Here is a 23,940-nt window from a genome sequence, read left to right as displayed (position 1 = left end):
ACTTGTATTTGGCAAGAAAGTTGTGACCTTTTCTTTCAGATGCAGCCCTTGCTACTTTTATCCATGCCTTTATAATCTCCACTTTGCATTATTGGAATATACGCTATAGGACTGTATCTCAAAACCACTGGGAAACTGCAGTTAGTGCAGAATGTGGCTATATCCCAAAAGGAGTCCATTATATTCATGGTCTGTGATCTACGCTCACTATCAAATGATTTCTGAGTGAAGTTTAAGGTGTTGATTTTAAAGCCCTACCTGGGTCTTAGCTATTTCTGAAACAACTCTTTCCATGTGATACTGTGGCAGCTGCAACACACAAGGTGCTTGAGATAACAAATCCCTAGCTTAAATGGGAGGAGGTTGGGGTCTCAACTCTGCAGTACACTCTCTTACCCTCTTCCAGGCAGCCAGAGCTCAGATTTACTGACAGGAAATGTAGCAATTCAAAAATATTCATTTGCACTTCGAAATCCCTTACCTCTCCCACCATCATCTTTACTTTTGGTGACAAACTTTTACTCTCCAAAAACTGACTCTAAGAAATATGAAAACTACCTCATTTCTTTCAAAATAACCCACAAATTAAAGAGAGAAAACAGCAGAAATAGTACTGTTTAAGACATGCATGAAAGAGGTGCTGAGGCAGACACACAGCATTTGCTGAGGCACACACGCTACATATAGAACTCTTGGACATATTCTTCACAAATATTGTCAAATCTTTCAATAAGCCCTGTAGTTGAGGCATTATAGGCTACCTTTCAAACATATGCATCTGAAAGGCACATACAAAATGTGCAAATGGACACATATGGTAACTGCTCACAATTACATTTTCAGTGGAACAGGTACACAGGTGAAGTTTATGCATTAAAGGAAAGAACTAAGATAAATGGTTTTAGGACATAGGGTGTAGGCCATTTGTGCTTGCATATAATTTAACATAATTAGGGATGCAAATTCTGCTACTAGTTTAGTCAAGGGTAGTTAGGGCTTATCCACAGAAGAAAGTTGCACTGGATTATCTAAGTCAGCCAGCACCTATCAGACAAGGGAGATATTGCTCAGAAGCCTGCAACTTTGTCATGAGACACCTCCACCTCCCCTTTAGTCTTCCAAATTTGCACTCCACCATCATTCTGCAACTACACAGTGTTTAACTAAACAGCTTCTTTCTCCTATTGAAGTATACTCTAAAAAATTTCATAAACTAGGGAAGCAGAAAATAAGCTGTGTTTCCCAAAATGACAGGAGGAATCACACCATCATTAGTGTGCTTAGTCATCTTGGGAGCAAAATAATTTTTTCCCATTGCATAAAACAGACATGAATTTCTAAATAACCTGGCATCATGGACCTTTCCAGACTACCCCCATACTAATATTGATGAATTTTTCCACAGCGGTCAACCTGGCCTTGCAGCTTGATGAAGAAACACCCTTTCTGTTGATGAATTCTGAAGCTAGTTTAGGAGGCAAAGAATAGCTATCTGGGTCCCAACAGTGACCCCACTACAATTTGGAAACCCCAACCATGCAAATCGATCAATAATCTCCCATGTATTGCCAAGCTTTCTGAGTCTGACCCAGGTCTGCAGCACACTCCCCCATGACAACAGCCCTGACAAAAACAGCAAGTAGTCTGGTGGCACCTTAAAGACTAACAGACTTATTTGGGCATAAGCTTTCATGGGTAAAACACCACTTGTTTTACACAAGAAAGCTTATGCCCAAATAAAACTGTTAGTCTTTAAGGTGCCACCAAGACTCCTTGTTGCTTTTGTGGATACAGACTAACACGGCTACCCCCGATACTTGACAGCCCTGACACAGTTTCTCTACTAATACACCAAATTGGTTACCTACTAACTAGCAGCAATTGGGATTGGCAAGCTTCCATATGGTGATGACACACGCTCTCCACCATCTGAGGGGAATTCTCACGTGGGTGTTCCACCACTTTGGGGTGAGCTCTAGTCAGATCTCTAGGAAAGTAACCTGAAATTCTGCAGCCACTACAGGTTATCCCAGTTGTACATGACTACCCTGTTCCACCAGTTGAATCCAGTTGGCTAAGCCCACAAACAGTGCTCCACCGAGAGAAACACTCCAGGAAAATGTCATGCGGAAGTATCTACTTGATTTCATCCTCCTCTAGCAGTATTTCTACATCATCGTGGATGTCCCTCAAGTCAACCAGCACCATCTGGCTGTGTTGACTGCCACTACCTATGGAGCAGCCTGACAAGAAAATGACTATCAGGATTGTAGCATTCTGGCAAAAGTTTGCAAAAAGTTGCGCAAAAAAAAAAAAAAAAAAAAAAAAAGATCTGATGAATTATAAGACAACTGGAGAAGAATCATGTGGGTTTTTCTTTAGTTTGATCCCAAGTTCCAGAACTGCAGTGGGTTCCAATAGGTATCCCATAATGCAAAGACCTAAGTGGTAGGACACTGCACCATGGGATACCTGCCCCAGAATATTGTGCAGTTATTTTTTAAAAGCAGAGATCTGTGTGGATGCATTATTACATGGAAGTAGCTTAATCCAGCATGAACAAAACCATATGGATGGACTTTTTCAGGATAGTTATACCTGTATAGATAAAACAGAGACACTGAAAACTTTCCCATGCTGACAAGCTCTTAAACTGGTTTTGTCAATGCCTGTGTGGACATTTATTTTGGCTTAAGAGTGGTTTATTTCAGGTTAGCTTAGACCAATTCCTAACTGACTTAGGCCAAACCAAAACAGGACTGCTTTAAACTTCAGTAAGAGTATCCCCGTTTGCATCAGTTTAACCAAACTGGTTTAAAGTCATACAGCTAGTGGCTTTAGGACAGCACATCAGATAAACACTGCTCACATCTTTCCCGCCAGATGGGAGGGATGGGGGAGAGGAAAGGAAAGGAGTAAAGGGAGGTCATGGAGGTGGCATTAGAAAATGCTGGAACTCTAAACAGGATGCCATCCTTGAACACTGCTCTTGCCTTGCCCCTTGTCCTCATATGTAGGTATTCAACTAATATGGGTCTGGTAAGTTTTTCAAGCCCTGATCATAAATATTGAGGGAAAGATGGTGCTTCCGCCCCCATAGGCTGCAATATACAGGTAAAGGGCTAGAATTTTTTTTATTTTTAATCAACTCTTTTAGAGGATCAGGTATTTTGGAAGTGTAGGTACGGCAAACTGCAACTAATATCTAGAGGAATTAAAGGGGATTTGGAGAAAAAAATATTCCTACTTTAAATGAAACAACAGTTTGGCCTCAGCATTGTTAAAAGTAAGCTTTCACCTGCTACTAATTTTCTTTGTGGTTGCAAAGGCTGTTTGAACACAAAAAGAAACTGCTTATATACATGAACTCCTCACTTAACAGTGTAGTTATGTTCCTGAAAAATGCAACTTTAAGTGAAACGATGTTAAACAAATCCAATTTTCCCATAAGATTTAATGTAAATGCGGGGGGTTAGGTTCCAAGGAAATTTTGGGGGGGAAGACAAAAGGCATTATATACTGTACTGTACTGTGGTTGGGAAGTGCCCTGGCTTACCCCACACAGACACAGCCCGCTGCAGGCAAGGACGCTGGAAGCACCTTCGCAGCAGCAGTGGCAGCTTACCTGGAGAAGAACAGGCACCGACTTTGCTGAGGGATGCTCCAGGCCCACCTCTTCCCATCCGTGCTCCACTCCAGTCCCACCTCTTCCCACCCCCACTCCACCTCCTCTCCGGAGCATGCTGCATCCCTGCTCCTTCCCCTCCCCCTGAAAGTCCTAAGCGCCGCCAAACAGCTGACCCATGTGAAGTAGAAAAAGTATTATCCCCATTTTAAAAATGAGGAAACTGAGGCAGAGAGGTTACAATGGAAAATACTTTCCAAATCTAATTACAGCTGTTTCTACTGTTGGCTTTAAAGCCTTACTCTATTATCAGAGGTTCAGCTAATATATTTCTCCCATCCCTGGAGAGAATTTCTCCCCACCTATATATATATATCCATTTGCTGGAGTTGCCAGTACAGTTCCATAGTTAAGGTTCAGTTGAGATTTGAACTTAAAGCAGGGATTCAACCACTTTGTTATGTGCGAAGAATATAGCATACTCTCCCCAAAATTACAGCATTTGCTCTTCTGAATTAATGTTCTGAGAATTTATAAGTAAACCCATTAATTTGGGAGTTAAAGAATCTATTTAAAATTAATTGTAAGAAATTAAGCACAATGTAAATTTTTTGTGTCAAATGATCTCAGTCCAGGCATTATCAATTTACACAAAAACTAGCAGAGAGCTGGATCTTGTAGATTTGGTGCAATCAGTAGATTCAGAAAAAAAAATTTTTTAGGAACAATGGGAATTTTATCTATTACGTTTCTTAAATAAAAGTTTTTCTATCAAAGGTGAAATAATGTTCTCCTTCAGAGAAACTCAAACACGCTCTACCATCTTTCATTGTTCTGAGTGGGACTGAGGCCAGGCTGCCCTTAGTAAAGCAGTCCATCCATTTGTTCCACATGCTGCTCCTTTCTAACACCTAACAGCACTGGGGAACTACTATTTTCCAGAAAGGCAGGTTGACTCTATGAGGGGGGGAAAAAATTGAAACTTTCTAATGTCTTTAAAAATCAGTTCCAATTAACAGTAGATCACAAACACTAATGTACATTAATTATAATTTTGTGTGTACTCTGTCACTCTGGTGCTGAGGTAAGGCTGTTTGGGTGCCTTAACTGTGGATTTGCATACCATAACCTATTTGATTTTTAAAAGTTTAATATATATACACCTCTTAAATTCCTGGGTTTATAATGCTTATTTTGGGGATAATTACAACGTCCCTGTAATATTTTTACCCTAAATTAGTAGTCTGTCTAGAAAAGTATCCTGTTTCTGACAGCGTAATACCCTAAATTTTTACCCAGAATATTTACTTTCAATATTAACGCCAATTTAATATAGGCTTTATCTGAGAATATACACCCGTGTGTTTCTGGGAATATACACACAAATATACTCACATATACAGGTAACGTGGTTTTCAGTGTAGGGATAACTAAAAGGAAAGACCCTTTTAAGACAGGAAAAACAATTATCAAATATAATGACGAGTCAACGGTGCTGCTGAATAGGATCTATTTGAAGTATCTGACAGACAGGCAGGTGGTTTGGACTAAGAGAAACTTGTACATGAAAAAGTATTCTCCACAAAACAATCTGAATAGAAGTAAAACAGTGCCATCTAGAGGCAATCCAACAGTTACCGCATATTGAAGAATCTGGAGGGATTGATTTATATAAACTTGTATAGGCAAAACACACGTATTCCAGAATTCTGTGGCTACAGAATACGCAGCAGAACCAAGTTCTTGTTACCAAACTGTGCAGCAGTCTGTTTTAAAGTTTTGGAATGTTTAAACTTGCACTTTTAGCCCTTTTGATTGTGAAAGAAAACTTTCCAAATACAAGGAGTACTTGTGGCAGCTTAGAGACTAACCAATTTATTTGAGCATGAGCTTTCGTGAGCTACAGCTCACTTCATCGGATGCATACTGTGGAAAGTACAGAAGATCTTTTTATACACACAAACCATGAAAAAATGGGTGTTTACCACTACAAAAGGTTTTCTTTCCCCCCACACCCCACTCTCCTGCTGGTAATAGCTTATCTAAAGTGATCACTCTCCTTACAATGTGTACGATAATCAAGTTGGGCCATTTCCAGCACAAATCCAGGGTTTAACAAGAACGTCGGGGGGGTGGGGGGGGGTTAAGGAAAAAACAAGGGGAAATAGGTTACCTTGCATAATGACTTAGCCACTCCCAGTCTCTATTCAAGCCTAAGTTACTTGTATCCAATTTGCAAATGAATTCCAATTCAACACTCTCTCACTGGAGTCTGGTTTTGAAGTTTTTCTGTTGTAATATCGCAACTTTCATGTCTGTAATCGCGTGACCAGAGAGATTGAAGTGTTCTACGACTGGTTTATGAATGTTATAATTCTTGACCTCTGATTTTCCAAATACAAAGGCCCACCATACATATATATTAGGAAACTGACTGATGAAAACAGAGGTCAGCAATGGGCCTTTCAGAACAGACACTGAAAAAGGTTTAAATTGGTAACATACATAGGGACAAGAACATTTTAATTTTCTCTCAGTCACGTTTTCTGTTGCAACATTGAAAATGGCTTGTTTCAATCGACAACAGCAGTTGCGTGATTTTCAAAAATGGTTCTAGAAGGAACAACTATTGCAGATATCAGTTTTCAGCCATGATTTTTCCTTATGTAGATGGGAATGTAGGAATTGCCTTATTAGATCAAAACAATGGTTCGCCTAGAATACTATCCTGTTTCTAAGAGCGGACAACACCAAATGCTTCAAAGGAAAGTGCCAGAAACGCTGCAACAGGCAATTATAGAGTAACCTGCCCACAAGACAAGTTTCTTAGGGCTAGTCTGCACAAGATGTTATACAGATATGATCATACTGGTATACTTAAGCCGCCATAGTTATATTGGTATAACTCCCTGTGGACACTCATTCTGCAATTAGTGTCTTTTTCCAGTTCAGTTTAAACTGCTTCTGAAGTATTAACTAAACCGAGAAAAGGCATTCTTATTCTGGAATAAGAGTGCCCCCACAGGCAGTTACACTGGTTTAATTCATACTTTACCCTTTTACCAGTGTAACTTCCCATGTAGACAAGCCCCTCGGTCCATTAGAGGTTGGTTTATGCCCTGAAACAGGAGTTCATATGCCTTCTAAAAAAAAAATTATTAAATCTCTATTACTGTAACTTTGAATGTTCTCATTATTCATAAGTGCCCAATTATTTTCAAATCTTGGTAAGCTACTCATCTCAATGGGGCCTGACTGTAAACTAGTGCAGTGTTTTATTTCTGGCTGCCTCTACCCAATCGGCATTCCTTTTTTTTTTTTTTTTTTTTCTCTTAAAACTCCCCAGCAAGGGTGAGATTGCTGGGGTAGTCCGGATGCTGATATTTTAACCACCATCTTGTCTAACTCTATTCAGAGTAGATCTATGCAACGAACTGGTAAAATGTCTGTCAACAGCAGATTTCTCACTGCTGCTACCATCCATGGAGCTCTACTGGTAGTAGCAACTATCAGAAATTCTAATTAAAAAAAAAAATCTAGTTGTAGACAAGGCCCCGAGTCCACAGACAGACTGAAACAACAAGATGTGCATAGTCACAGTCACATCAGTGGGGTGTTGATTCCAACATACTAACAACAATTTAAATGGCAATTTTGTTAACTTGCTCACTGCTAGTCCTTTTAAGCAGAAATATCCTATTTAATGTTCTTATTCATAATTGCTGTTTGAAGTAGGAAAAACTGGAGTGGAGAGCAGTGGGTCAAGTTGATTGCTGTCACGGATCACTAGGGTAGAAGACTAGGAGTTCAAAGCCCGCCCCTTATGGCCCCCACCCCCACAAATTCAAAATCACTCTTTGCCTCTGCCTGCAAAGAGGAAGGGCAGATGAGATGCATTACTTCTCCACTGCCAAAAGTCTTAACTACCTCCTGGGTGCCAAAAATCTTAACTACCTCCCACGCCTTCTGAGGTGCCAAAAGAACCAACTGTCCCCTACCCAGCTGCCAAAATCTCCAGCTTCCTGACAACTTCCAGAATGCAGTAATGCGTTTAATACAAAAATCTGCCGCACTCTTAAAAATTGAGACAGCATAAAGTAAATTTTATTTAATATCAAAATAAACACCACAAGGAAAACTGTCCCTATTGCATTAATCATTTTTGCATTTATTTCAAAATTGAAAGGATGTATTGAAATTGAGGCTGCCACTGAACTTCTAGTATATGGCCATGGGCTTTGCCACAGAATTTTATTTCTAACTTGCCACAAACTACACAGGGCCTTAATCTTATAGTTTAACACATGATAACATGATATGTACAATTTTTATTGGCATCATTTTGTGCATTGGTTGCATTATTCACTAGTGGTGAATTCATAAACAAGTTATGCAGATTTTCCTAAATTAGTGCCAATAAAATTTTTATACCACACCCCACCATTATGCACTGTGTTATGCGCCACACAATTTACTGGAAAACTACTTCTTAAGTTTTAGAGCGTTTTGAAAAATTGTGTGACTTTTTCAATCCTCTACTTAGAGCTTATTTATCTGGCGTCGAACCGTAGAGGGAGAAAAATTTAAGTTTAAAGATACCTTCTTTACAGATCCACAGCATTGGTGCTACCCCCCCTAGTTTCGGAATAGTCTCTTGGAGAAACTCTTCAGTGTGCCACACACCCACTCTTCCTTTAAGGTAGGCCACACGGCCTCACCACCTCCTGTGGCCAAACATCTGTGGCTCCAGACCTCCAGTGTCACACTGCAAGTTCTGTTCAGTGAGGCCAACTGAGACTCTCTCCTGGTAGAGATTTGTACACTCTTCAGGGATCAGTGCACCTCACCAAGCATTTGCAGTGACACTCAAACAGCATTGTCAAAACAGTAGGGTTTATTAGTCAACTGGAACACAGCACAGACAGTCCTTAGGTTAGCATAGAAAACTAAAGGTTAAAGCACAGACCATTCTAGTTAGCCCCGAGCCCAGCCAAGCTGTAGGGAACCCCATGGTTCAAGCTTTGTCTGTCTCTCCATCTGACCTCCTCAGTCAGATCCCAAGCGATAGCCCCAGCTCCTTCCAGCAGCCAACTCTTCTCCCCCACCCCAGACACACACCCCTCTCTAGTCCTTTGTTCTCCAGCTGAAGGATGTTTGCTCAGCTTCCTGCTGAAAGATGAGGAAATCCATCTCCCTCTGGGTCCTTGATTGCTAGACTCAGTGTCCTAGTGATTGGATTTGCCATTATCACCTCAGCCAGTCCTTTTCCAATGACCCACTCAAGCTCAGACAACTAGGCAACATTAGTACCTATGTCTCTGAGCCTGCCCTGAGCGCAAACAGTCATTTTCCACCCAGGAGAAAATGTAGCCTACAGGGGAAACTGAGGCACACATAGGCAATATAAAAATATTACCTAAAATTTGTCACACCTACAAGGAACCTTTCTTATAAAAAGATACACTTTAAAATATCATGGGTGAAATACATGGCCCCATTAATATTCCTATTGACTTTAGCTGGCCCAGGATTTCATCCAATGGCTTTCAAGCTGAATTTCTGAGGATCTTCCAAGGCAAGGAGCAATTATTAACAAGAGATTAATTATTAATAAGCCATCTGTCTGGCCAGTATCATTAGGCTATTTACCACAGCAACCAAGGTAGACATTCATCTTAAGAAGGAGTTTGAAGAAGGGCAGGATATGACGACACTGATTACTGAGAGTTTCACCGTAAATGAGAGCATGTTAATGTGCCTATTGGGAAAACGAACAAAATGAAAATGGAAGCTGCCATCTCTGGCAGAGCAAAGGGGGCAGATCATAACACAGAGAGATAAGAGACTGGAAAAATTAAGGGGGAACCTGTGGAGGGACTTGATCAAAGAGAAGAACTGAGAATGTGATTTTGACAAGACCATCAAGTTCCCATTTCTGGCTCTGCAGGGTCATGTGATATCTGACCTTACTTGCTGAATTACTATAATGTTTATAAACAATTACAAATTAGTAGTATAATTATGACATGGTGAACGAAAACTCACTGCATAAAATAACTTGATATTTAAGAAAAATAATACTAAGCTAAAAAAACCCCAAAAGCATAGTTAAATAGATGGACATTTTACCTCACATGCAGTATCCCAATGAGGGTGGCAGCTAGATCCGAAGACATTCTTCCCATAATGCAGCAGCGACTTAGAGAAGAAAGTAAGTCAGTTGGTAGACATGGTAGAAAGTATACAAGCTGCACTAAGCGTTGCTGTGACTCTGCTGGAAGAAGAACCAGAGTGCCATCTAGTGGATCTAAATTTTAAAAAAGGTACACAAAAAAACTGAATTAAACACTATCATGCTTGAAAAGATTTTCCCCCTAATATTGCATAAGACACTGAAGACTGATTAATCTACCAAAGCCCAACTTGTCCCTTCAATTCTAGGACCCACAGTAAATGGATGGCCACTGGGGACTGTTTTCACAAATGTAAGAGCAAACCAATCAAGAAGTTTGTCTGTAAGGACAAAGTAGCAGAGAAAGCAAGGAGGGGTAAAGAAATCAGGAAGGCCACTGGGGCTCCTACGTGGCTGTAAGTATAATAAGTTAAAAGTATTAACAATACCAAGCATTTACAATACATTTTTCATCTTCAAAGCATTTTACAATATCAGTTAAGTAAAATATCCATATGAATTTTCATTGTTGCTTCAATGTCCGTTTCTGTATGGCTCCTTCTATTTGGGTTTTGGTAACCACTTGCTTTTAGATGATCCATGTTTGGATAAGTGTAATCCACTATAAAAAAACTCCCATTCAAGCACATGTATAGAAAAAGTGATAAACAAAGCAGCCAGACTATCTGCAGACTCAGGGAAACAACATAAAGATTCCATTATTTTAGAAAGTGAAAGGTTAGATACTTCTTCACAGTTCCAGTATTGCTAAGCCCAAGCATTCAAAGATCATGAGTCAGTCCAAAAATTAATTAAGAGATTGGTTTAAAAATCTTGAGATTGTTTAAAAATATTAGATTTAGAGTTCTTTTTAGATGTCTTATGGTTCTTGAGTGTATAGTGTATGCTTGGGTCACATTTTCAGACTTTTCTCTGCAACAGTGAAGTATAGAAACTTAATTTTAAAATGAAAAACAGATTCTTACAATATCACTTGACTAAGAGTTGGGGCTTTACGAAAAAACAGTAAATATTGCAAGACTCAGGATAAAAACTCGAGAATTGGCAACACTGCAGTAAGAAATACTTTCTTCAGGAAATTCCAATGCTGCAGAATAATGGAATAGACAGAGAAATTATTATTAAAACAACAGTAACAAAAATACTTTATATAGGGCGTTTCATCCTGATAGACCTCAAAATATTTAACCAACTTTTATATAAAAAACACAGGAATTCCTTTCACCCACAAGCAAAATGCAGCCTGGGATGGAACAGAGGAGCTGTTTAACAGCATATAGCAACACTTATTATTCATATTGCAGTAGCAACTAGTAGCCCCAGTCATGAACCAGGGGGCCTAAGTATGCTAAGTACTGTATCAGTGGTTCTCAACTTATTTACCATGGTGGGCTTGTGGGCTTCATCCAATACTACCTGTATGGACCTGAGAATGTCACATGCGCCGCAGCCATGTGCTGATTGAGCCGCAAGTTGAGAACAACTGCACTGTACAAATATAATGAAAAGATGATCCCTGACCCAAAGATTACTCATTTTAGTACACGACATTTTGCATCTTAAAGTCTTTAAACCATGATTTGAGGACTTCAATAGCTCAGACATTGGTGAGAGGTTTACTGCAGAAGTGGGTGGGTGAGATTCTGTGGCCTGCATTGTGCAGGAGGTCAGACTAGATCATAATGGTCCCCTCTGACCTTAATGTCTATGAGTCTAAGAGAAGAAAAATACTGCATCCAAGCAAAGCAGGGAAGAACGTAATTTCTTGAAATTTCAGGGAAAATCTGCGTAAGAAGAATATAATTACCCAAACTGGAATTTGGCCAATATAGAAGGGCTAACTTCCCCACTCTTGCAACAAATACCGTTCTATAAAAGTCTTATCCAAAGTATAACACCTCTAGGAATGAGGGCTGTCAAGAGACTAAAAAACTTAATCGTGTGACTAAAAAAATTATCCGCGCAATTAAACACACTGTTAATAATATCAGATACTAGGAATGGCAATATACAAAAACCTGTTGGAGAACACTTCAATCTCCCTGGACACACAATAGCAGATTTAAAGGTAGCCATCCTGCAGCAAAAAATCTTCAGGACCAGACTTCAAATAGAAACTGCTGAGCTTCAGTTCATTTGCAAATTTGACACCATCAGCTCAGGATTAAACAAAGACTGTGAATGACTAGCCAACTACAAAAGCAGTTTCTCCTCCCTTGGTGTTCACACCTCAACTGCTAGAAGAGGGCCTCATCCTCCCTGATTAAACTAACCTCGTTATCCCTAGCCTGATCCTTGCTTGCATAGTTATACCTGCCTCTGGAAATTTCCACTACATGCATCTGACGAAGTGATTATTCACCCACGAAAGCTTATGCTCCAATACATCTGTTAGTCTATAAGGTGCCACAGGACTCTTTGCCACTGTTAATAATAGAATACCATTTTTCTAAATATTTTTGGATGTCTTCTACATTTTCAAATATATTTCAATTACAACACAGAATACAAAGTGTACAGTGCTCACTTTATATTTATTACAAATATTTGCACTGTAAAAACCAAAATACTATTTTTCAATTCAATTCACACAAATACTGTAGTGCAATCTCTTTATCATGAAAGTTGAACTTACAAATGTAAAATTATGTACAAAAAAAAACTGCATTCAAAAATAAAACAATGTAAAACTTTAGAGCCTACAAGTCCACTCAGTCCTACTTCTTGTTCAGCCAATCACTCAGACAAACATGTTTGTTTACATTTACAGGAGATAATGCTGCATGCTTCTTGTTTACAATATCACCTGAAAATGAGAACAGGCGTTCGCATGGTACTGTTGTAGCCAGTGTTGCAAGATATTTACGTGCCAGATGCGCTAAAGATTCCTATGTCCCTTCATGCTTCAACCACCGTTCCAGAGGACGTGCTTCCATGCCAGTGACAGGTTCTGCTCAATAATGATCCAAAGCAGTGCGGACTGACACATGTTCATTTTCATCATTTGAGTCAGATGCCACCAGCAGAAGGTCGATTTTTTTTTTTTTTTTTGGTGGTTCAGGTTCTGTAGTTTCCACATCGGAGTGTTGCTGTTTTAAGACTTCTGAAAGCATGTGTCACACCTCGTCCCTCTCAGATATTGGAGGGCCCTTCAGATTCTTAAACCTTGGGTCAAGTGCTGTAGCTATCTTTAGAAACCTTCTTAGTGTTTTGTCAAATCTGCAGAGAAAGCGTTCTTAAAAAGAACAATGTGCTGGGTCTTCATCCCAGATTGCTATAACATGAAATATATGGCAGAATACAGGTAAACAGAGCAGACTTACAATTCTCCCCCAAGGAGTTCAGTCACAAATGTAATTAATGCATTATTTTTTTTAATGACCTTCAACAGCATGGAAGCATGTCCTCTGGAATGGTGGCCGAAGCATGAAGGGGCATACAAATTTTAGCACATCTGGCACGTAAATACCTTGCAATGCCAGCTACGAAAGTGCTATGCAAACTCCTGTTCTCACTTTCAGGTGACACTTTAAATTAGAAGTGGGCGGCATTACCTCCCATAAATGCAAACAAACTTGTTTGTCTTAGCAACTGGCTGAACACGAAGTAGGACTAAGTGGACTTGTAGGCTCTAAAGTTTTACATTGTTTTGTTTTTGAGTGTAGTTATGTAACAAAAAAAATCCACTTTTGTAAACTGCACTTTCATGATAAACAGCTTGCACTACAGTACTTGTATGAGGTGAACTGAAAAATACTATTTGTCATTTTTACAGTGCAAATATTTGTAATCAAACATAATATAAAGTAAGCACTGTACATTTTGTATTCTGTATTGTAATTGAAAACAATATATTTGAAAATGGAGAAAAACATCCAAAAATATGTAATAAATTTCCATTGGTATTCTATTGTTTAACAGTGTGATTAAAACTGCGATTAATCGTGATTAATTTTTTTGAGTTAATCACATGAGTTAACTGCAATTAATCAACAGCTCTACTAGGAACGTACTCCTTACAACCCTGATGGTTCAGTTAAGAACCTGAAGAAACAAGGCCTTTAGAAAGCATTAAACTACTGCTAAGTAGAGAGAAACATAAAATAAAGGAATATCACGAAGTCCAGCTTTGTACAGAAATTAGATATCAAGTGTTCTCATCTATCAGGCTAAGTCCAGCCTAAAAAAAAAAAAAAAAAAAAAAAGATAGCTTCAAATGAAACTTCAGTTTTGCGGGAAATAAAATTGCTGCAGCCATGACTTTCTTTGCAAATTTCTATTTTAAGGGTATGAATAACCATTTCATGTATGTACTCTGCCTTTAGTCAGGAGACACAGGATTTTTCACTCCTTGTACCATCCCTCTCATGTCAAGTGACAAGACAAAATTCATTATGTTTTAGTACAGAAGTCTTACCATAAATTCGAGAAGCAGTGGCTTGCAAACTTTGTAACAATTCCTTGTTTGAATGAGATGCAGCAGAATGAATGGTCTCAATCAACTGGTTTGAAAGCTCAGGCTTTCTTGAACCAAGGAGAGCAAGCTGCTGAGGTAGGCCAGCCAGCCAACGAGATAAAACTTTACTTCGGCTCCTAAAAGAAGGGGGAAAAAGTTAGTTGGAAAAATTATTTTCTCTTCAATACAAATATTCTTAAATCTATTTTGTTTACAATAAATACAGAATACTTATTATACTGTAATGTAGTATCTATTTATAATGTTTCAGCTAGGAGTCTGATTGTGTTGGTACGTAGTGAATCATCATACACGCACTTCTCTCACAGCCCCAACAGTTTATGCAACATGTAACCTAACAACCTCCTTCAGAACTCAATTTCACAAATTGACTGTATGCTGGTGAAAAAGCATTTCCTTTTGTTTGCTCTAAATTTACCATCTATTAATATCCTTTAGTGACCCAAAATATTATGGGCCAGAGGAAAAGCACACACAATTCAAGGTTCACTATATCCTTAACACTGAATACCAAAAGTCCCCTGTAACTCTTCACTTTCCAAACTAAAATTTTATTTTTTTTGGCTCATATCATATTTAATCCTATCTTCACAGTCCTTCTCTATCTTTTTAATCTCAGATTTATTTATTTATTTATTTTAAGAGAAAAGGAAACTGGACAAAATGCTTCAAAGAAGGGAGTTCAATACAATGTCATGTTCCTTTAGTTTCTTACCCATCCTATTTGCCTTTTCCATTGCTGCTTCACCCTAGATTGACATTTCATATAACCATTCCCACTCTTTAATCCACAGGATTTTCTCTCTTATCTCATGGTTTATATTCCTAATTAGGAGCAAGGTTGTTTGTCTGTTTTTATCAGAGACCTTATAAAAAGCTTTTTTTAAAAAAAAAAAAAAGATGTCCATCACTTCTCCTTTATCTATATTTTTTCTAAGAACTTTAACAGATTAGAGAGGCATTATTCTCCCTTTCAGAAAGCATAGCAGTTGGATTATATTTAGCCAAGTATATATTTCCAAACAAGTGTGTTGCATTATTCAATCCTCCCAATATTTCCATTATTTAAAAGGATATTTTTGAATGAATTATGTAATGAACTTGCATGAATTCATGTACTTCCCTCACTTTATCATGAAGGTTTTAATCTTGCATTGTTATCTTTTATGACTAAATACATAGTCTATCCGTGTTTCCAACAACGTATTTAAACAGTTATAGATATGTCTCCTGTATCTCTCCATCCAAGAAAAAGTTCATTACAGGGTACAGTAAACACAGTAAATTACAGTAAACACAGTTCTTTAAGTATATTGCTTCTACAGATTTACACCCAAAGATGGAGCATGTCCAGGCAAACTTTTTGGCCCGAGGGCCACATCTGGGTGGGGAAATTGTATGCAGGGCCATTAATGTAGTGCTGGGGAAGGGGTGCAGGAGAGAGTGGGGGGTGTGGGAGGAGGTGCAGTGTGCTGGATGGGGCTCAGGGCAAGGGGTTGGAGTACAAGAGGGGTGCAGCAGGGGGCTCATGGCAGGGGGTTAAGGGGCTCAGGGCAAGTGGTTGGGGTGCAGTATACGGGCTGTGGCCCCGCTTACCTCGAGCGGTTCCGGGGTGGCAGCGGTGTGCAGCAGGGCTGAGGGAGGCTCCCTGCTTGCCCTGGCTCCACGCCGCTCCCGGAAGTGGCCAGCATGTCTGGCAGTGGCTCCTGGGTGTGGGGTGGTTCCCAGCCAATGGGACCTGCGGGGGGCGGTGCCTGCAGGCAAGGGCAGTGCACAGAGCACTCTGCTCCCGCCTCAAAGGCTGCAGGGATGTGGTGCCGGCCGCTTCCAGGAGCGGCACAGGACCAGGGCAGGCAGGGAGTTTGCCTTAGCCCCGCTGCGCCATGGGGCTCACAATCCCCATGGGCCAGACTGAAAGCCCTGATGGGCCGGAACTGGCACATGGGCCGCAGTTTGCCCTCCCCTGTGCTGGAGAGTGAAAGTGTGACCTTTGAGGCTGCATGAGTAAGGCTCCGTGTTTGTCACGGATTCCGTGACTTTCCGTGACCTCAGACTTCTGCAGCAGCCCATTGTGGCTGGCCCAGGAGCCGCCTGAGCAGCTCAAGCAGCCCCCAGGTGAGTCTCAGGGTCCCCCTGCCATAGGGTGTGGTGCAGGGGGGCTCAGGGCTTGAGCTACTGCTTATCGGGGGGGGGGGGTGGTTCCTCTCCCTCAGCTCCCCTAGCTCCACCTGCTGCCTCTGCCAGCAGCCAGGCACTGCCCCCGCAGCTCCCACTGGCTCCAGTTCCCAGCCAATGGGAGCTGCAGAAACCGGGTTTGGTGCAGAGTGGAATCAGCACGTAGAGCTAGGGAGCTGGGACCACCACTTCCCAAGAACTGGATAAGGAGCCTGCCCCAGCCCCTCCAAGCCCGCCCCCTTGTACCCATGCCCGCCCTGGCCGCGACACCCACCCCACCCCCCCAGCACCTGCGCCCCCTTCCCCAGCACCCATGGTGCTTCCCTGGGCTGCACCTCCCTCCCCAACACCCACAGCGCCCCCCTGGGCCGCAACTCGTCCCCCAAGCACCCGCCCCCCCAGCACCCATGGTACCCCCCGGGCCGCGACTTCCTCCCCGAGCCCTCCCTCACCAGCACCTGCTGTGCCCCCCGAGTCTCTCTCCCCACCCTCCCCCATTTTAGTCAGGGGTATTTTTAGTAGAAGTCATGGACAGGTCACAGGTCTGTGAATTTTTGTTTACTACCCGTGACGTGTCCATGACTTTTACTAAAAATACCCGTGACTAAAATGTAGCCTTATGCATGAGTGCTTCTGATTGGCTTCAAAAGTTTAGACCTAAGGGTATAACAGGGAGCACGGTCCTCAAGGCACTCAGTTCTTTTTCTCTATATCTAAAAAAAAATTTCAAGTAGTATTCCAAACTTTAAAGAGGGGATTATTTTTTAAAATGGGGAAATTAGTTAAGGGAGGCAAATTAATATCAGACTCAAAGGAAATTAATATCAGACTCAGAATGTAAATCACAAGTGACACTCAGAAATTAAAAAAAAAAAAAAAAAAAAAAAAACACCAAAGACAATAAAAATGGTTTAATGGTAAGATATAGGAGCTTATTTGAGCAAAACAGATATCTTCCAGAAAACAGAAATGCAGCCCAAGGAACAATGTATGGCAAGTAAAAAGTAAGATGGAAGTGAGAAGAGCTAAGAAAACCTTGAAGACAAATAGGCAAAGAAGAAATTATATTTATGTGCATCAGATGCAAAACACTAAAGATTTGGACAGACTGTGCAAGACTGAATCTGCTGGACTACCAGGGAGAAAAATAGAACATTTAAAGAGCAAAGGAGCATTGTGGTGAAGCTGCAGATGTTGAGATACCTACTGCAGACCTGCTCTCTTCAGATAATAAAAAACACTGTGAAAGAGTCAGACATCATTGTCAAAGAGCAAGTGTCAAAAGAGATGTTAGAAGTAGATAAGGAGGGGAAGAGAAAAGGGAAGGATGACAGAGTGAGGTGACAAAATTATTGAGGTTAGTCAAGAGGAGAAAAGAATGAGAGGAACTTCAGAGGGACTTAAATCTACGTGAAAGGGCAGCACAATGGCAAGTCAAATGTGTTATAAACAATATAAGATGATGTACACTGGAAAGAATTATTTGAATTACTCATGTACATCTCAGGCTCAAACTCAATGCTACCTGAGTAGGAGCATGAAGTTCACTCAACAGGTCCCCTGATCTCTGAGAGGCACTTCAAACCTCTGCTTCTGGAACCTATCCATCCCATTCAGCCATATGGAGGGTCACGTGTATATGATCATTCTACAGTTTCTGAATTCGCTGCAGAACCACATCCAGGCCACAGAACTGTGCTTCAGAGTCTACCCCGATCTACCCCATAGATCCGAAACACTGTCATCATTACCAGATCCACCCCTAAAGAGAGAAAGGCTGAATGTGTGTTTTATTAAATGATGTATGCAAGTTTATTGTTAGCACGTTTATTAAAGAATACCAGTTAGTTAACAGACTGATGAGGCAGAACTCTTACCACTTTGGGAAGGAATTTAGGATGAGATGGAAGACTGCTTTGTCATTGTGGGTGACAGTAAACAGTTGGTCAGCCATGGGTCCTGTAATTTGCTTATTATTCTAGAAGATGTGATTAGTATAATGAAGGCTGTTTTGACAGAAAGGTGAAATAAGGATCATTCCCTCATAGGTTCAAAGTGGGGGGGCGCGTAGTCACAAACTGAGTAAGTACTAGGTTGAGATCCCATATCAGAGATTACTCAGACTGGACGATAAACGTTTACTAATCCCTTCATGAACCTCTTAACTATACCATGCGTGAATACTGTCTTATCAATTAATGCATGATGCACCAAAATGGCTAAGTGGACGTTCCCAGACAATATAAAGTCCCAACAGCTTTAACTGAAGTAGGTATTCAAGTATGGAGTAAAAGATGATGTTTCTGGAACTATGTTATTATTGCCTAGATTAAAAATCTCTTCCATGTGAAGTCACAGAAGGGTGGTGATTTGACTGTTTGCTAGAATTTATTGGGACATGCTGAATTTCAAGAAAGCAAGACTTTTTAATGTCTATCAGAGTTCAATGGCCATGCTGTCAAATGCAGACAGCACATGTTTGAGTGATAAATCAGACCATTCTGTTGGGTAAGTGGTTACTGGGAAAAACCAAGAGGTCCCTTTAGATAGATGAAGAAAATCTTGAAGTTGTTGTTATCTCACCTATTCTGTTGCAAATCAAAGTTATTGACACTTTAGCCTGTCTATTTTTTCTGGACTCTGAACTGAAGGAAATGGGGGAAAGGAAAGGCATAAAGAAGACCTATTATCCAGTTGAACAGAAAAACATCTGATATGAACCGGTTGTCTGCTCCTGCTCTCAAACAAAATGTCAGGCATTTTGAATTGTGTCTGGTTGCAAACAAGTGTATGTCTGGGTAGCCCTAGAGAGAGAGTATCTCATCTACAACTGAAGTCTTCAGTTACCTTATGTCAGCAGTGGCCAACCTGTATAGGTACCGACTCCGGAGCTGGAGCTACAAGTGCCAATTTTCCAATGTGCCAGGGAGTGATCACTGCTCAACTCCTGGCTCTGCCACAGGTCCTGCCTCTGCCCCCACTCCACCCCTTCTCACCCCTCCCCATAGCCTGCTGTGCCCTCGCCCCTCCCCCTCGCCCTCCGAGCCTCCTGCACGCCACAAAACAGCTGATTGGGAGGTGTGGGAAGGGAGGGTGAGGCACTGATCGGCGGGGCTGCCGGTGGGCAGAAGGCGCTGGGAGTGGGAGCGGGAGCGGATGGGGGGCTGCTGATGTATTACTGTGGCTCTTTTGCAATTTACACTGGATTTATTTAGGGTTTGGACTCCATTGGGAGTTGGGCACCTGAGTGTTCAAGAGAGGAACACTTCTGTAAGCTGCTTTCAGTTAAGCGTACAGCTGTTAGGGGATGTGGTTCAGACCTGGGTCTGGGTTTGCAGCAGGCTGGCAGGTCTGGCTCAAACCAGGCAGGGCACTGAAGTCCTAAGCTGACAGGGCAGGAAAGCAGGAGCAGAAGTAGTCTTGGCACATCAGTTTGGAACGCCTAGGGGGTTTCTGTGATCCAACCAATCACAAAGATGCACTTGGAATAGAGGTTATGGTATCTGAGGGGTCCCATGGCACAGATTGGCTCTGCTAACAGAGGTCAATATTTGTGCCATTTCTTTGCTTGGAACCAGAGGTGTCTGATACAAAGGATTACATTCCTGAAGACTGGCTCTGTTAATGGAGGTCAACATCTGAGACGGCTCATCTTGTTAGACAGCCAACTCCAATGGTTGCAAATCCTTCAGTACCAGGATATTAGATTCTACCCTGGTAGCAGAGATCTTGGAAGGGGTCTTATGCTGCTCTTTAGTCCCTGAAGGAGACCTATCTGTACTTACAGATCCTAAGGATTCTAAATCAGAGGACTTGGTTGCAAAGGCATCATGGAGAAGGCAAGCTTGGAGCCAGTTTTGATGCTCCTTATGAGCCCTTCGGCTCAAGGTGTTGCATATGGTTCAGAGAAACAGAGAATAACCTTCCCCAAGGCAAACACCTTTTTCCTTGAAGATGCACAGATCGTTGCTGCAGGTTGGGAATGGACTAAAATGAACTAAATAAAGAAATAAATAACTTTTTAAAAGACAAAATTTAAAAGACTAATCTGACACCACCTGAAAGCTAGCTAACAACGTGAGAGTCTTGATTCAAAGATCCTGGTTGGAGGAAACTAGTGAGATTTCTGGTCTGTCTGCAACCACTGACAGAAAGAACTGAGGTGGCTGAAACATCACAATCCCTCTCATAGCCTCACCTTCAGAATATTCAGTAGCGGTAAGAGAAGGGCCAAGAGGAGATGGGAGAGCACTCCAACAGGCACTGCTATGAGAGCAGAGCTGCATTACTGGCACATCCCAGGAGTAGGAACGTGCAGAGACCACTTGAAGAAGTTCCAACTCACAGCAAGGGACGGCTTATTGTGAAACAAAACTTTTGCTACGTAAACTGTCAATTATTTCCTTGAATAGTAGAGATATCCAGATAATCCATTTCATTATACAGAGCAAAGGCATCCAACTAATGTGCATACTCCACAATCTCAAACCACCTCCTTGGAAACCTAAATCCTCAAATATCCCCTAAAGGAATACCAGTGCTACAAAGTAATTATACATCAATATAAAAATCTGCAACATATTGAAAATGCAAGCATAATTAAAATTTAATTTAATAACATGGAACACCATATTGAGTTATCGTATATTTTCATATTTAATTCTATAATACATCCCTTTTCAATTTGCCTGACTGAAAAGGGATGTATTATTTCCGGTCTGCTGCAACCAGAGTACTTGCCAGAGAATGTGCATCAGGCTTACTACAGAGAACACATGACTCTTCTAAGAAGGGATCATGATGAAGTCATTGCAGAAGAGGCATTATATTCCTGTTTGAGTGAGGATCAGAGACTGGATAGAACCAACAAGTAGAATTGTAGATCAACTGTCAGGAACTATCCTCTTCCCCTCCATATCTGAGGAGCATTCTGTTACCAAGAGTGCAGTACCTGGAGGTCTCAGGAACTGAGGCAACAGTCTGCCCTAGAACACACAACAGACTAGTTATTTGACACCCCTTAGCCTGATCGCTCCTACTCTCTCCTCTTGAAGGCACTGGATAAAGTGCCTAAAGTCTCAGAAGACGAGGAACCATGCAAATCTGAGGACTTAGATCCAAGTAGTTTGGATCAAAGATCTCCCAGATTTAAATGGGATCTTTGGAATCCGCCAGGAACCAGAGGGACACAAATCCTGAAAATCAGTTTATGTGCCTTCTGTATAAGCAGTAACTTCTTGGTTTTGATAGATATAGTAAGTACATTGGAGACAGAGCATCTTCTCAGGGAGTGACCTTTCCTTAAGTATCCCAGACAACAGGGCACATTCATCCGTTTCTGACTTCTTTGCTTTACATGGGGCACAGAATATAAACTCCCATATTTTGTCTTACTCGACCATCTCAGCATCCACAGATAGAATGAGTAAAGGCACAGTGCTCAGCCACTATTAAGCTAGAGCAAGTTATTACTACAACTTTTATCATTATTATATTATTTCTATTACAGTAGTGCCTAGAGGACCCCAACAGGGATCAGGGCCCCATTGTGCAAGGTTACGCGCACACGTTACAAAAAAGACAGTCCCTACTTCAAAATGCTTACAATCTGTACAAAGTTCCATTACTTTTTAAATAAGAACCAAGAGCAGCTCTGGAAAACTCCACAGCTGTTAACTGGGCTGTGGTGAAATCACACAATTGTGATAATATAAAAAGGCTGAACATTAAAAATAATTATTTCTGGGAATAAGATATCCAAAGTATACTAATCAACACTGCTAGCAGCTAGTGAAATGTAGACGTGTAGTAAAAAAAGTTTCTGCACCATAGATACAGGAAAGAAATTGGATGTTGTCTTTTACATACTCAGGGCCAAATATTCAGAAATAAAAGGGAGTTCTGTGAAGGTACTAGAGCAAAAACAATATGAGTGTCCACATTTCCAGACATGTTGGATGTACAGAGAGGTCTTTCTCACAGAACTCACATTTTATCCCTACTAAAAAAGGAGAAAAAACTGCAATCCTAGATGTCACATCAGCAACAATTTACATACAGTTGCTGAGCTACGAACAGATCACACACCTCATTTATAATTGGAAGTATGCAATCAGGCAGCAGCAGAGCCCACACCCCCCAAAAATAAAAAAAAATTAAAAAAGCAATACAGTACAGTACTGTGTTAAACGTAAACTACTAAAAAAAATTAATTGATAGTTTAAAAAAAGATTTGATGAAGAACGAACTGTTTCTGTGCTTGTTTCATTTCAATTAAGATGGTTAAAAGCAGCATTTTCTTCTTCAAAGCTGTATTAACGTTCAGTTGTAAAATTTTACAAGAACAACCATGTCATTTTGTTCAGTTACAAACATTTCAGAGTTACAAACAACCTCCACTCCCAAGGCGTTTGTAACTCTGAGGTTCTACTGTAGTTCAATTTAATTCTTTACCAAGCTAAATGTAAACCATCTAATTTTCTAATGTATCTATTTCTGAAAATCTCCATCTTTGCCACACATTAAAATGTTTTAAAAAGTAGTCATGTGTGGAATTTCAAGGCAAAAAAGAAATTAAAAATCTCTGCTTAATGAATGAACTGGGATAATTAACTATTTAAAATTTTACACATGCTTAAATTTACTGGAAATAGAAATTAGGTAATAAATTATATTTGAGCACAGATTGGCCAAATTCTCCAAAACAATTCTGGCAGTGGGGAAGAAATTGTGAAAAATGGAGCAAATGGACACATCATCTGAGCTTTCCCCAATGAGCTTTTATTCTGTATCAACAAGCTTTGTTCTACTGTGGAAGTTCATGGCCTAAACTTTGAGACTAAATCTGCAAGGTTAAAAATTTTAAAAATAAAGAAAAAAATCTTTACCTGATTCTTTGAGCGCTCAACTCTTCTTTCTGATAAACCCTGCTAAAAAATTTCAAAAGCAACATACGAACAGGAAAGAGGAGATTCCTCTGCTGGTACAGTGTATATACTGCTTTTATCAAAGTCTCCATTGCCACTAGAAAGAAAAAACATATTAAAAATGTGAAATTTAGAAGTGCTTTTTATCTTCTCATTACATTAAGAATATCTATTGAGGAGCTAGTAAAATATTTTAAAATACCCATTTCTATGTAAAATCCAAATCCTGGGAGTAAACCATTCTGGAATCAATTTCTGCAGGATGTACAATGAACCTTCACAGACAAATCTTGAAATAATGCTTGCAGTGTAAAATTCCTCAGACAATTAAAATTACAATGCTAGATAAGGAACTACCTGAAACCCACGTAACATATACGTTTTTAAAGTATTAAAGAATTTCACAATGAAAAATAATACAAGAATGAAAATTAATGAATACTGAAAATCACAGATAATCTATTTGAATGCTAAGAAGGTGTCGTTATTAGGAATGGGAGAGCATTTGAAAAGCAGGTAGAAGCTACCACCTCACACTCTAATC

General features: G+C 40.4%; 1 protein-coding gene across 3 annotated transcripts in view; it reads right to left on the bottom strand.

Annotated features, from left to right (window-relative positions):
- TEX10 (testis expressed 10) overlaps positions 1-23,940 on the bottom strand; it is a 124,970-nt gene that overhangs the window by 67,571 nt on the left and 33,459 nt on the right. For all 3 annotated transcript variants that reach the window (XM_074945126.1, XM_074945127.1, XM_074945125.1), the window contains exons 7-9: positions 23,358-23,493; positions 14,236-14,411; positions 9,755-9,932 (exon numbers count right to left, since the gene is read on the bottom strand). In XM_074945126.1, coding sequence (XP_074801227.1) covers positions 9,755-9,932; positions 14,236-14,411; positions 23,358-23,493 — 490 coding nt within the window. The remainder of the gene's footprint in view (positions 1-9,754; positions 9,933-14,235; positions 14,412-23,357; positions 23,494-23,940) is intronic.

Source organism: Natator depressus, chromosome 2, assembly GCF_965152275.1.
Source record: "Natator depressus isolate rNatDep1 chromosome 2, rNatDep2.hap1, whole genome shotgun sequence".
In the NCBI taxonomy this organism is placed as follows: Eukaryota; Metazoa; Chordata; order Testudines; family Cheloniidae; genus Natator; species Natator depressus.
The sequence above is the reverse complement of the archived record's forward strand: the minus strand, read 5'-3'. Positions and strand labels throughout refer to the sequence as shown.